This window comes from Arachis ipaensis, chromosome B04 (assembly GCF_000816755.2).
Source record: "Arachis ipaensis cultivar K30076 chromosome B04, Araip1.1, whole genome shotgun sequence".
Taxonomy (NCBI): Eukaryota; Viridiplantae; Streptophyta; class Magnoliopsida; order Fabales; family Fabaceae; genus Arachis; species Arachis ipaensis.
The window spans coordinates 74,362,683-74,377,229 of NC_029788.2; the positions used below are offsets into that span (position 1 = coordinate 74,362,683).

General features: G+C 37.5%; 2 protein-coding genes across 2 annotated transcripts in view; both read right to left on the reverse strand.

Moving 5' to 3' along the window:
- LOC107639374 (putative tRNA pseudouridine synthase Pus10) lies at positions 2,638–10,737 on the reverse strand. The gene is made up of 16 exons (XM_016342846.2): positions 9,749–10,737; positions 8,101–8,247; positions 7,694–8,001; positions 7,026–7,146; positions 6,723–6,840; positions 6,476–6,561; positions 6,140–6,211; positions 5,555–5,623; positions 5,386–5,466; positions 5,190–5,309; positions 5,031–5,105; positions 4,824–4,904; positions 4,439–4,512; positions 4,280–4,340; positions 4,092–4,147; positions 2,638–3,238 (listed from the first exon to the last, which is right to left on the reverse strand). The coding sequence occupies exons 1-16, from the start codon at positions 9,779–9,781 to the stop codon at positions 3,157–3,159; spliced, it is 1,584 nt and encodes a 527-aa protein (XP_016198332.2). The 5' UTR covers positions 9,782–10,737; the 3' UTR covers positions 2,638–3,156.
- Positions 13,768–14,547, reverse strand: part of LOC107637821 (protein SULFUR DEFICIENCY-INDUCED 1) — a gene marked incomplete at its 5' end in the record, with an annotated part of 3,769 nt that continues 2,989 nt past the window's right edge. Inside the window, 1 exon segment of the mRNA XM_016341116.2 lies at positions 13,768–14,458. Coding sequence (XP_016196602.1) covers positions 14,057–14,458 — 402 coding nt within the window.

The window sequence follows — 14,547 nt, forward strand, 5'->3', positions numbered from 1 at the left end:
ACCAACCTAAAGCTCCACTAATATTAACTTTTTTTATCATTCAGTTCATTTCAAACACAACTACCACTTCAAATAAATACCTGGCCCGCTTCAACTTTTCAACCAAAGCCCAAGATCTTCACTCTCCATACTAACACCATCCAACTCAGCATACTTATACTTGATCTCTTGGGCATATTTTCAATTATTAAAAAAAACAGGGGTAGAATGGAAATCCGATCCCTTTACTGTCCGGCTCTCATCCTCACCACATAATAGGAATCTTCTAGCAAAGTCCTTGCAGCACCATACTTAACTTTCCTCACCATAGCCAATTCCAACTTTCGAAATAATGCTCTAACATTTTTCATTGTATACAAGTTTTCGGACTTGTGAAGCTTTTGAGTTCTTGTTTTATGTTTGAAAAAGTTTAAAAGTACAATAACCCCGAATTTCAGTTGGTATTAGAGCTGGTCTTCTAAGGGATTGAACTTCCTAATGGTTTGCAAAAGAAAAAATCCATGACAAATTTGACTTTAAGTCACGTTGAAAGGTTCTCCCTTAATCATCCTCCATTTCTCGATAGGGACTACTATGCGTACTGTAGGACTATCCATGAAATTTCAGCACCTCTCTTGGCCTATTTATAGACTTTTGAGAGTGGAAAGGATTCTATAGTTAACATCTCTTTAGAGGAGAAGGCTTGGTGTGCAAGCCACTTTCTTGGTGTGGTGTATGTTCGTTGCGCTGCATCAAGAATTTTTGGGTGAGTAAGCTCTGGTTATAATTTAAATTCAAACTTGGGTTTGCGCTACTTTCATTATTGATATATTCTCGTGCATGGTTTGTATTTCGTGTGTGCTTCAGACGGCTTTAGCAGAGAAGTGTTTTATGAAGTCTTTACTTATTAAGTCATTTATGAGGCATAAACATACCACTAAGTATGTTAGCACATCAACCGCTAATAGCATATCATTAAACTTATCCAGCTATTTTCTTATGAGCATGTTAGCTTCTTGAGTAATCCCAAACAAGTTCATGGGATGATTTGTTTTAGTAATCTTGGTTGTAAGTGCACCAAGAATCTTTTGGAGATATCAGAAAAACATCCCACTATAACTTGGGAAAATGAGTTTAGCCACTTTATTGTTGGATTGACAAGGTAATTGGGAATATGTGACATCAGATAGTGCCTGCTTCTCCCTCAAGATTCATCCTGGCTTCAAAACAAAATTCATTAGATGTTTCTAAGGGTCCTTGGTGGCATTATACTTCATGTTCGTGGACTTGCCTCTTCATAAATGATACCTTAGTGCTTAGTGTAAACTTAGAACTCAAGAAAATAATGAAATGCCTCAAGAATAGAAGCGTGACTTCTTCGCTCCAAGGACCGATGTGGTATGTACCTACAAGGGGCCTCAATGCTCTAGCTAAAAAATTTAGAGTTTAATTTGTATGCGAGATCATACGTGAAAGGCTGCTAGACCCTCTTATTTATACTATTTCCTCCAAAATATTGCAAATATCGGATAATATCAAATATTGTTAAGCATCTTGAATCGTGATAGTGTTCGACCTGAATTTAAGTTGGACCATAAAGTTAGGATTCTATTAGGTTTTGTGGAGCCATTAAAAAATGGTAGAAGTTTTTTTTCATAATTATAGAATTTATTTGTGGACATTGACTCTTTGTTATTGGTAAGAATATATCATTGTTTTTTTAATGGCTCCACAAAACCTAACATTGGGTTGGAGGATACCGTTTGGTTAAACAAAAAAAAATTATGGGCTTATGGCTGGTAATTGAATAAATGAGAGCAGAAATTTAGGGTTTAGGTCTCCTAACCCCTCCTCGCCCCCCGCGCCGACCTCAGTCATCCAAACAAAAATAAATAGTAGGAAGTAGCTTTTATGCTTTTGTCATATTGGGATTAACCTCTACCTTTGTCGGCCTGAGGGAGGGGATGGTCCGTGTGGGATGGAAAATCTTTATCATAATACGCAATGCATCCTGAGACCAATTTTACACCATGTCTCTAATTTTAAGATAAAAGTATTACCTTTTATCTTTATCATGTAGTCATTTTGAACACCGAAAAATTACAATTATAACAAGATGGACCGCAAAAATTGTTTTTGCAAAATAACGTCCCAAAGATATATTTTTTTTTGACAAAATGAATTGAATGTTTAGTCAATAGTTAATTTATATAGTCACCTGTTAACTTCTTTATAAAGTTACTAATTTAACCCCTATCCCCATCATTTTTGTTTCCATCTCCAACACCAACACCGCCAACAATCTCATCATCAATAACCACCACTACTAAAACTAGCCATAACATCATCATCATTATCACTAGCAACCCTAACAATTAATCAACTATAGTAGAAGAAAGAAGAGATAATGTGGAGAAACCCTAATAAAATTGTGATTCCAATTTGAGAGAGAGAGAGAGAGAGAGAGAGAGAGAAGAAGAAGAAATGGATGCTGTAAATGAGAAAATGGTGAAAATAGAGATGATAAAAGTTAAATTAGTATTTTATAAAGAAGTTAATTATTGATTGTATAAATTATCCGTTGACTAAATTTGGTTGAGAGAGAGAGAGAGAGAGAGAGAGAGAGAATATTTTTTTAACCACCACACTCAATTTTGATTTAACAGGAACCCCATTTGAAACACAATAAATATTGGAATCAACGTAAATCATGAAATACCATGATGAAATGAAAGTATTAAACTGTTTATGACTGACTGAATTTACAAAAAGCAAAGTCGATGGAGAGGTGAATTGCTCACCAGCAAGACAAATCCCAAATGGGTGCTGGTCTTGTCTTTTCTGTTTAGATTGTAAACTTGATTCTCAACTAGGGTAAACTGTTAAAAACCTACGAGGAATGGTTTGTGAATTAAGGGTTAGGAGAAAAAAACAGGGTTTTGGATCATTTCTAGTGTAAAATTTACATTAGAAGTCTTCTCTTCCCCTCCAAAATCTAACTTAAAAACAACTCCTAAGGAACCGAATAGGCATATGAAAAAACATGCAGCGTTCCTTAGGAACCATCTTTTAGTACTAGTTACCAGATTCTTTTTTCAAATACGTGTTGGGATTGAATAGTGTCTTCCATCAAAGCAATATTCATTCCCAAGATCAGTTAGAACATCACATAACATACTATGTTAGGAAGCATTCCATTTTGATGTCTGTGACATCAAGTTGCAAAATTTCAGCTGTACAACCCAAGATAGATCCGATGCTGCAAAACAACAAATTCCCAATAAAGCAAATGCAAATATTGATATCAACATATAATATGATAATTAGAGTGATTAGTCATTTGGGTATTAGCGAGTATTAGGGTTTAGGATTTTCAGTTGTCTTTCAAATACAAACATGAATGCAGGGGACTTATTTTACCATTTCCCATCACTGTTATCAAGACAGGGGAGACAAGGTTGTGTTAGGATGCAGAGACAAGGACAGACACAGATTTTGTTTCCTAGAACACAATTTGTGTATTTTCAGTAGCTCCAATAAGTGGACACTGGAGACACACCTTGCAACTTAGGCTGCATTTGTTTACGAGTACAAAACACTAAGATAGGAATATGGAGATACAAAATCAAATTTGGCAAAAGATAGATGGAAAGACACAAAAACATTAGTAAGGAACAAAACTTATTTTGTATTTTGTATCCTTCTTTACAAGAAAGACACAGATTAGTAAAGAACACAACTTATTTTTTAATTTTTTTTTATAATTACATTTTTTATTGTTATATTTTTCTTCCTAAATTCTTTTCGCAGAAAAAAAGAGAGTAAATTGAATTTTCATAATTTATTATTTCTTATATTATTAGTTTATCACCAAATAAAATACAAAAACACCTATTTTTGTGTCTCTGTATCCTGTCTTGTTCTCGAACACAGCCTTAGGGACATAAAACCTTTACCCTGTGGCTCCTTCCAGACGGCTGGCACCACTGGCAGTGGTTCAGCCATGGTAATCATGTCCACCTAAAATAATTTACCACTACTAACTTTGTATGTCTCTGTCTCACACTTCTGCCACCATACACTACACAAGGTGAAGAAGGTTTTTGTCATACCTGGGATGGGTGCGTCCAAGATCGCCATGAACAAATTCCTTGATGTAGGTCCCAGCCTGCACAATCATGTTCCATCTCTCTTATTCTTGTGAGGTTGATTATGTTAAACCCATAACTTGTTCTAATATAAAATTAACTAAGTGATTGAGAAATTTGTACTGTAAGAGAGAACATAAATAAAACAATACCTGCGTACATAGATGCAAAAGAAAATATTGGGAACTTCCAGCAACTGTCTCCATTTTCATCCTAAAGATTTCAAGAACAAAATGTCAGATTCTAGCAAGGATCCTAGAAGGTGAACATGTCAAACGATTGTAAATTTAAGAACTATAAGCAGGCGATACCAATGAATAATCTTTTCACGCTCTAGAGGACTGCGACGATGAAGCACCCTTATTGGGGTCCTCTGCACAACTTTCTGTACAAACAATATTTTGCAGTTTCAAAGTTATGGATTAATCTTTCATAGGAAAATTAAAAAAATACAGAATTCCAGGAAAAATTGACTTATGTGATTAAGGAAAACAATATCAAATTGACTAGTGATGGCAACTGGGGATCTTTTTATTAAAACTGCATTTTATTTTAGCTTATATAGCATTAAATCCTTCCTTGAATAAGCAATGGCATATCAATATGAGCATTGCACAGGTATTGTCATTGCAACCAATACATGTTGAATAATGGCACATCTTTGAACACCATTTATGTAGATCTTTTCTTACATACCAAATCTTTTAGTGAAGATACTTGTTGAAAATCTTCATCCTTCAGAGGACGAGAAGTCCACACTAAAGCAGCATATTGCTTCTACAAAATTTTAAGAACATACGAATGAATAAACTATGGAAGGCCCAGATAAAATGAGGATGGAGCACAGTTGTAAATTATGAACTATGAAATGAAACTATCCAACTAAGAAGGAAAATGCAAGACCTGCTTCTCTGCTTCACCTTCTCGCATAAGGTTCCAGCCATCACTGCCAACAAGTTTCAGATTTTTCACCCTCACCTACATGGTCATACAATACTTTAAATTTACTCATGACAAAATAAATGAATACCACATATAAGTGGCCAAAATCAACTACATTACCAATTTATTTTCCACTTCATTAATCATTTTCTCTATGTTGTTTACAAACTGTTCAGTTGGGACTAGCCGTGTGTTTTGCACCTCAAGAATAAATGGCCTACCAGGACCCAACATTCGGACCTAGAAGAATAATTCTAAATCAGATCGGTTCAGTGACAAATAAACTTTAGAAAAAGATAATGGAAATCTTCAGTACATCAATATCCTCTCTTCCAGCAGCATGAAACTTATAGTTATCACCACGGCATGCTTGAAGGACCTTTGTACCAATTATTTCCTATAACGATAAAACACACATTATAGCCAGCTTCCAAAATCAAAATAAACGAATGGATACTGTGATAACTTGCCGATGTAGACAATACCTCAACTGATGCTTCCCCCATTCTTTCATCATCAATGATCCAGCGTGTTTGACTCACATTCCGTGAATACTACCACAAAATTAACAGAATTATTAAAGGTAGCATCAGCTAAGCTCAAATAAGTCAATCATCACTTTGCAAATTATAGATATATACACTCATATCTAGACAAAATAAAGGAAAATGGAGGATATATTGGTCTATCAGACATTCACAATTTTCAATTTATTTTAGCTTATAGATTTCAAAGTACTGTAAGCAAACCTGCAATTCACATCAAGTACCAAAGAGAAACATGCACATCTGATAATGTTAAACTATATAGCAATTAGCAACTTAAATTGAAATCTTAAAGAAATGTGAGGCTTATCATATTTCAGAAGTTAGAACAAAATCAAATAGACACATCCTTGCTAAGAATGCTAACACCAAAAGGAATATTTTTTCATGCATTTTCCCCCACTTTTTGGATAAGAGTATTCATTATGACGGCGGAAAGAATGATACAAGGCAGCGAAAGAAAATAAGACATCCCAAGAAAATTAAAAAAAAAAATAGTGAAGCATAGTTTTCCAAATTCATTACCTTCAGGTATCTCCCACCAAAATAGAATGGTGTCCTGGAGCAATTGTAACTAAAATGGCAAGGTTCACTTGCCTAAATAGCAAGAAAGGAAACCAAATTAGCCACAGAATCATATACAAATTAAGCAGAAAAAATATGCAGAAACTGACTGCGGTAGAACTTTGTGGGCCTACCATACAAATCATCAAGGATTTATGATACAGATGAATTAGATATAAAACATTCCAAAAAAATGAAAACATCATCAAACAAAGGAATTTAAATTCTTTAGTCATCTATTCATAAAGAAAGAAAGAAAGAAAGAAAGAAAGAAAGAAAGAAAGAAAGAAGAATTACACTTTTCAGAAATAACTTGGAGCTGTCAAAGGATTCAATTTCTACTGAACTGCTAAGAGGCCTCTCTCCAATCAAATTGGATTCACCTATAAAACCAAAATTCAAATCAAATGGTCAATGGAAGGAGCTGTGAAAGTGAAATCATCGGAAGTGCCTATGCCTATCAAACCTACAGACATTCTTGATATATCTTATGTATATAGACTTGGTGTAGAAAATGAATTAGAAGGAAACAACAAAGACATGCCTGTTTTTCTTCTCTTGCAACTCCCATCATTTTCAGAACATTTGGCGACACCTTCCGATGCTTTGGTGTGAGTGTATGTTAAACGAATCCGGAAAGGGCACAAACTTGATTTACAACCCTACAAGGCAAGACATGATTTCCATAAAGAATATGTGAAATACACATCAACTGTGAGATAAAGCATCATCTATTGTGTTACAGGTGATTAGAAGGGGAAATTATAAAGATATTGGTGTAAAAGATGCATAATCAAAGCCGGCAACAAATGTCTATGAAACAGATATGGCCAGAAAACGTTCTCACCAATAGATTTTCAAGAGGATTTATTAGAGAAAACTTCAAAGCATCCTTTATAGAGATACATCCAGTGTGCAGCTTTTCTTGAAACCAAGGTTCAGATCCATATTTCTTTTGCATATATGACCTACAAGAATTTAACAAGGGAGACATTCTAATCAGTGCTAGAAAAAGTGGAAATCAAGAAGTTACTCTAACCAAAAAAAGAGTGGCACCAAAAAGGATTACTAATACAGTGATCATGAACATCAGAAAACATAAATGTAAAGTAGTAATATCAGAGTGAATAGACTGTTCTGCCTCAATGTAACTATAGGAAGCAGAGTAGGGTAAACAGTTAAAAGAAACTTGTGAGTTGTGACCTAACTACAAACTACAAAGGCACGCAGCTGATTTTACAATAGAGAAATGCCCAAATAAATGTTCAAAATAAACATGAGATTGTTCAATGTTACAATCACGAATACAAAATCCTGCAAATAAATACCGAATTTGAAGAATGTCCTTATAAATTACAAATAGAGGTTTCATTTGCCAAACAATTGTTCAAAAGTTCAAAATAAACATGAGATAGTGCAATTTCAATATCGCAACCATGAATGCGAACTAATGTAAATAACTGCGAAAAACAAAGAACGCCATATCAACACAAAAAGCCAAAAAAAATTTCTCACCAAACAGAGGTTTCGTTTTGAAGGATGAGAGGAGGAATGGAAACTTCAAGTGAGAAGGTATCGAACTGGTATCTCTCTTGCTTAACCATGTCAGCAATGAGGAGTGCCACGTCATAAGCAGTATCCTTCTGCAACACTCTTTTCTCTCTCTCATCGTAAAACCTGAACTGCAGAATCCCTAAGCAAATGTTGCAGAGTTTAGCTTCGTTGGAAGTGGTTGAGTCTAGAGGGTTTTCGGAACCGTTATCAACTGAGGCACAGATTGGGCCTTTGATACCAAAGAGACGAAGGACGCAGCGGACACATACCTGTATATGTGTGTGTATGTAGCAACAAAATAAAAAGAAGCGTTTGAAATGAGTAAATAGAGCATAACTAAGAAGAAGAAGAAGAAGAATCGAACTTACGCCGAGGGAGAACAAGTGGTTGAGGGCGTTGGAAGGCAGAGAGTGGAGCACTTGTTCCAAATCGGAGGACGACAACGACGAGGGAATGAAGGCATTCGAAACTTTTTCTTCCTCCTGCTCCATCGTTCCAAGTCCAAATCTTTCTCTCTAGCAGAGAAGAAAACGGTTTATTATTTCTTTTTTTTTTGGACTTGGGTTTATTATTTCTTAGCTACAACCATTTTCAACAATTTTATAAAAACAGTTTTTTTTTTTTTTTCCGATGGATTGGACAACCAGTCTTAGGTTACACACTCATACACTTACTCACACACACTAATCTAGTCACTGCTAGGATTCGAACTTGTGTAGCTTTGGATTGAGGCAAATACTTTTGCCACTTTCAACAAGGCCGGGCCCAAATTTTACTCGAGTCAATGAGGATTTTAATGTCTTGTTAAAAAATAATTTGGTTGAAGTATGATTTTGGTCCTTAAGATTTAGTCTAAAATTTATTTTCGTTTCCAATTTTTTTTTTGTGTACAAAAGTGTCTCTAAAGTTTAACTCAGTTTTAAAATCGTCCTTACCTTAAGGATTAAAATTGTATAGAGGTGGTAGCAGAAGCGAAGGCAAAGATAGATCATGGACAGCTTCTCCTTCTTTTTTCCTTTCCCTTTCTTCTTCTTTATTTTTTCTTTAGGAGGAGAAACACTCTCTTTCTCTTATTTTTTTATTTATAATTTTTTTTATTATGAGTAATTTGGTCCAAATTTTTAATTTTTAAATAAAAAATATGATTTTAAAACTTGGTTTTAAACTTGTCTATCTAAATTCACTCTCTTCTCTTTAATATTTTAAAGAAAAATTTATAGTGATTTTTCTTAAAACTCAGTCTGACTAATGGCTTGCTCTCCTTCATTCTTGAGTTTTTTTATTATTTTTTGGCTAATTTTTTTATTTTTTTAATTTTAATATACATATTTTTAATGCATGTGTTAATTGACTATTGACATTTTGAATTGAAGCCATCCTATTCATACTTATTATCTATCTAGATTCACTATACTTCTTCTCTTTAATATTTTAAAAAACTAATTATATTATCAATGTCTATGTTGTTGAATGTATTTAATTTATTATAAACAATAAGCTTATAATTAATATATCATAATATTAAAATTAATTTAAAACATATATACCTTTTTTATTTTTTTTAGGGTGTACATGAGTTCGGTGAAGCCAGGTTCACCTTGACTCAGACCCAACACCTCAAAATCACATTTTTCACTATACCATCAATTATTTCAATTTTTATATACCTAATACCACATTTTCCATTCAAACTCAATCAATCATCATACAATACAATCACCACTTACCTCTCTTACCTTTTTCTAGTCTCTGACCCAATATTCACGGCCTCCGGCACAAATTCCATCAATTCAACACAGAATTTCATAAATGCATTATTACCATTCAAATAATCAAATTTCACAATACAACAACTATGTATAATCACCCAATCCTCATCCAAATCATAAATTACTAAACACGTCATCTATACACATCAACTCCAACCAAATGCATAATTCAAACTTAATCCTAAGGGTATCTAGCCTAGGATTTCATACTACATTATACTGTATTTAAATGAAACTAAAATCGTACCTCTTGTGATAGTTCGACGGACCATGTGAGCATCCTTCCTGCAAGGTCCGGCTTCTGAAACACTTGCCTGACTGCCTAGTCGGTCCGAACCGTAATGGGGTGGGCCTGGAAGTATTGTCGGAGACGTCGTGAGGTTATAAGTATTGTGAAGGCGAGTTTCTCGAGCCGGGAATAGTGTGTCTCCACACTCTGGAGGACCTTTCTTATGAAGTATATGGGTCTTTGTACTCTCTGCTCGCCTTCTCGGACAAGCGCCACGGCTAGTGCTTCCTCTGTTATGGACAAGTAGAGGTAAAGTGTTTCTCTCGTTCTGGGCTTAGAAAGTAAGGCTTCTTCGCACTCGATTTTCTATTTAAAATTTATGCCCTTTTTCATGAGCTTGAAAAAGGAATGGCGTTTTGGGTCGAGGCTCCGAGGAATCGGGAGAGGGCGGCTAGTCGGCCAGTTAGCCTTTGGACGTCCTTGAGACTTGCCGGGCTGCTCATCTCAAAGATGACCCTGCATTTTTCCGGGTTCGCTTCCACGCCCCGTTGAGTGATCATAAAGCCTAGGAATTTCCTGGCTTCCATCTTGAATGCACACTTCGTCGGGTTGAGACACATTCGGTGCTTCCTTAAGGTGTCTAGCACGAGTTTAAGGTCGCTGATGAGCTATTCGCCGGTTTGGATTTTGGCAAGTATGTCATCGATGTAGACCTCCTGCTTGGTTCCAGAGAGGTCTTGAAAGATTTTTGTGATGAGCCTCTGGTAGGTAGTCCCAGTATTTTTTAATCCAAATGGCATAATCGTGTAACAATACGTGTCATCGGGAGTTACGAAAGCGGTTTTATCTTAGTCGAGCCAATGCATGGATATTTGGTTATACCCAGAGTAAGTGTCCATGTAACTGAAGTATTGGTGCTCCGATGTGGCGTCGACTAGTCCGTCAATGTTTGGAAGGGGAAAGGCGTCTTTGCGTCAAGATTTGTTCAAGTCCATGTAGTCGACGCATATTCGCCACTTGTTGTTTGCCTTCTTGACTNCACTCTACTGCGACTTCCTGATCTCCGTTTATTGTTCCGATGGTGCTGTTATCGACCTAGAACTTCATGATTAGGAACTTGGTGAAGATGATGGCTGATAGGCCGTGAATTGTCTTCCTTCTGAGGATGATGTTGTAGGTAGTGGAATCCTTGATAACCACGAACTAGGAGAGGATGGTCTGATCGTAGAATTTCGAATACCACAACTAACCGGCAAATGCACCGGGTCGTATCAAGTAATAACTCACGGTGAGTGAGTGTCGATCTCACAAAGACTAACGGATTAAGCAAGCAATGGTCAATCGATTAATCTAGTCAGACAATCAAATTGGGGCTTCAGAAAACTTTATCGATGACAATGAATTAAATAAAAGCAAACAGTAAGTGTAGAAAGATAATATGATAAAAGAGAGTTAAGATTTTGGAGATGTTGAAACTTCCAGATCAATAATTTTCACTTTCCACCTTAATCATGCAAAGACTCTTTTATGGCAAATCATTAGTAATCAAGCCCCAATCCCTTGGTGATTTGATTTCTCTTTAACTTAATTAATTGCTAATTCCTTAGTCAATTATTTAAGAAAAGAGTTGAAGAACGTTCACTGATTTATAAAGCCACACAATTCATAAGAATCTCCCCTAGTTGATTTATAAATCCTAATCGGAACGCACGTGGTCATGGCAAGGCTCCCTTTCTTCATCCTTTTTGACTTCCCAAAAAGTGGTCAATTTCTTCTTGATTTCTTGTTGTTTCCCTTCCAAATCTTTCTGTAGTCAATGAATTCAACTAATCAAAGCAATGTTCTTAAAAACCTAAAAATTATTGTTTATTCGACAGGAATTCTTAGTAAATTGCTGGTAAATCGGTTGAAATAAAGAGGGAAAAACAGCAAAGTTGAGGATGCATCATGGTCTTCCTCTAGTTTATGGTCCCGATGGTTAGTGGTAGCACTATGAAACCGTCCGGTTTGAGGAAGTTATCTCCGAGTCTGGTTACCCTATTGCGGTGGGTTTGCACATTTTCGTTTCGGAGACCCAGCTTGTCAAGGGCTCCTTTGAAGAGGATGTTGGAATCAGCCCCGGTGTCGACCAGTATTCTTTTCACAAGTCCAGTTCCGATTTTTGCTGAGATGACGAATGGGGCATCTTCTACTGAGGTGCTATGTTGGCAGTCATCGGGAAAAAATGTTATCGCCACTAGAACCAAGGAGGTTGGCACTTGGTTTCTTATGGCTAGAACTTTGAGAGCCTTTTTTAGTACTAATTTTGACCTCTCCGGCACGTCCTTTCCGTTGATGATGTTTATGATGATGGTGGGGTCGATTTTTGGGCTGTCTTGGGGGTGCCCGTCGTATTGTCCTCGGGTTGCGTCCTTCGCATTCCAGTTATCTTTCTCTTTCAGTTCTCCTGGACTTTCGGATGATTTTGGCCAACTCGAGGAGTTTGCTGTCTCAGATGGCTTGCTCAATGGCATCTTTTAGGTCGAAGCAATCTTCGGTTTTGTGTCTGTATCCTCAGTGGTAATTGAAGTATAGGTTTTTGTTGCCGCTGGTTCGTTCCTTCAGTTGTCGCACCTTCGGAAGGATGCCTCACTCTGCTCTTTGGTGGCAGATTTTTGTGATGGAAGCGGGTAGGGGGTGTAGTTCGAGAACTTTCCTACCCTAGGTGGTCCGTTGTGGGGCACAGGTCTGGTGTGTTCTTTCGGGGTGTCTTTCGGTGGTGGGTTACTACGTGGTGTCGTATTGTCGTGCTGCCGTTTATTGGTGGCCACGACTTGACTAACCTCTTCGTCATTTATGTATTCCGTCACGACGTTTTGGATTTTTTGCATGGTCTAGAATGGTTGGTGGGGAGATGTTTCAGAAAGTCTTCATTCATGAGACCATTGGTCAGACAAAGGCCGGCGACCGAGTCCGTGAGTCTATCGACCATCAGGCACTCATCGTTGAACCTGTCGAGGTATTTTCTCGTGGATTTGTCTTGTCTTTAGGTGATTCCGAGTAGGCTCATGGGATGTTTTGCTTTGGTGATTCTTGTGGTGAACTGGCCCATGAACTTCCTGGAGACGTCGTCCAAACTGGCTATGGACCCATTAGGGAGGTCGTTAAACCATTTGATCGCGGGGCCGGCGAGGGTAACCGGGAAGGCCCTACATCGAACCTCATCGCGCAGCCCCTTCCAAGTTCATCTTGGCCTCGAAGGCCATCAGGTGTTCCTGGGGATCTTTGGTCTCGTCGTATTTCATATCAGTGGGCTTGGCGAAGCCCTTCGGGAGTTTGGCTCTCAGGATTTTCTCCGTGAATGTGGTGGCTCCTATGATCAAGTGGTCTCTTTGTGCTCGCTTGGCCTCCTGTCGGTGTCTTCGGTCGTCCTAGTCGCGATGGCGTTCTGGGTCTCTAGACACACTGCGCTCATGCGTTCGGGTGACCTGTTTTTCCTAGTTTCACGGCGCGATCAGGTTCTGGAAGTTGCATGACGTTTGCTGGGTTATATCGCTCTTTGGTTGTGACTTTGGCCTTCGAGGTTTTGCACTCTGAGACAGAGTTCTTGGATTATCTGGATGGCTTTTTCTCCTAAGCCGTCAGGTGCCCAAGCTTTGTCGGGTTGATAAGCGTCCTCTTTCAGTTGCTGCCGGTCCGGGGTTGGCAGGCGATGCATAGTGCTTGGTTATCCTCCCGGGGACGAGGAGAAGGCTATCCCAAAGGCCGGGTGTTGGACTTCGGGGTTTGGCGTGTGGTGATTAGTTTAGGATTGCTCCTCGGGATTCCCTGTCATATCGTCACGAGTCGGCAGTCCCCACAAATGGTACCTAGAATGAATAACGTACCTAAAAAAACCTCTGACTCCTTTTTATATAACTAGTGATAGTTATCTCATCTTATCTGGCTAAAATAAGAGAAGTATTTGAATTCAAATGTCTGTTAAAAACTGTAGAGCCGGTTCGGGCCGTCGGATAGAGTCATCCCCGGTTAATCGAGTCAAAGGCCATTCTGGTCCGTAACATTAATCCTTTTATTTATTTTGTTCTATTTCTAACTATAAAATAAGTACAATTTTAAGAAAGCAAGTTTTTGTTATTAAAAAGTTTACATCAGGCTTATTACTTTCATCCCTTTGTGAATTTACATCAAAATCTTCACTCAACTTTAATTTAGGCTTCACCTTGTATATTCTATTTCTATTTCCTCTTCCCCCACCCAAAAAACCAACACTTTGAAAATTAAAGAAAAGAAGCAGGCGATAAACAAAAGGAATAAGTATGACCAAATCTGTACATAGTGGAAAATTTAACATGCTAACTGATCTCTAAATGAAGAAATCTCCTCAAAAATTGGAAGTCTCTTTGATCTAACCGGCCCCAATTGATTCATCATCTGTTCAAGGCCTTTGATGAACTCATCATCAAGGGTCAAAATATCCGATAACTGCGGTGCAGGAAGAAGGGATCTTAACTCTGTTAAGAGATCTTGGGCCCGTTTTTTTGACTTGCCATCATCTGAGCCTGGTAATTTGCCTTCTAAAACATCATTAAGTATTAATTGGGCTTCTTCATAACGGGCTTGTTTGATGAGGCACAGGCCCAAGTTACAAGCCTTGTTACAATCTGGATCGATTAGTTGGGCCTTCCGATAAACTACCTCTGCCATGATGTAATTCATCTTTTGCATGTAGGCCCAGCCTAGGTTTCCCTATACAAGAATAAATCGGTGCATTTAGATGTGATTATTTTGCCTAAAAGATCACTTTTTATAAATAATTATAAAAATTTAACTTTAAT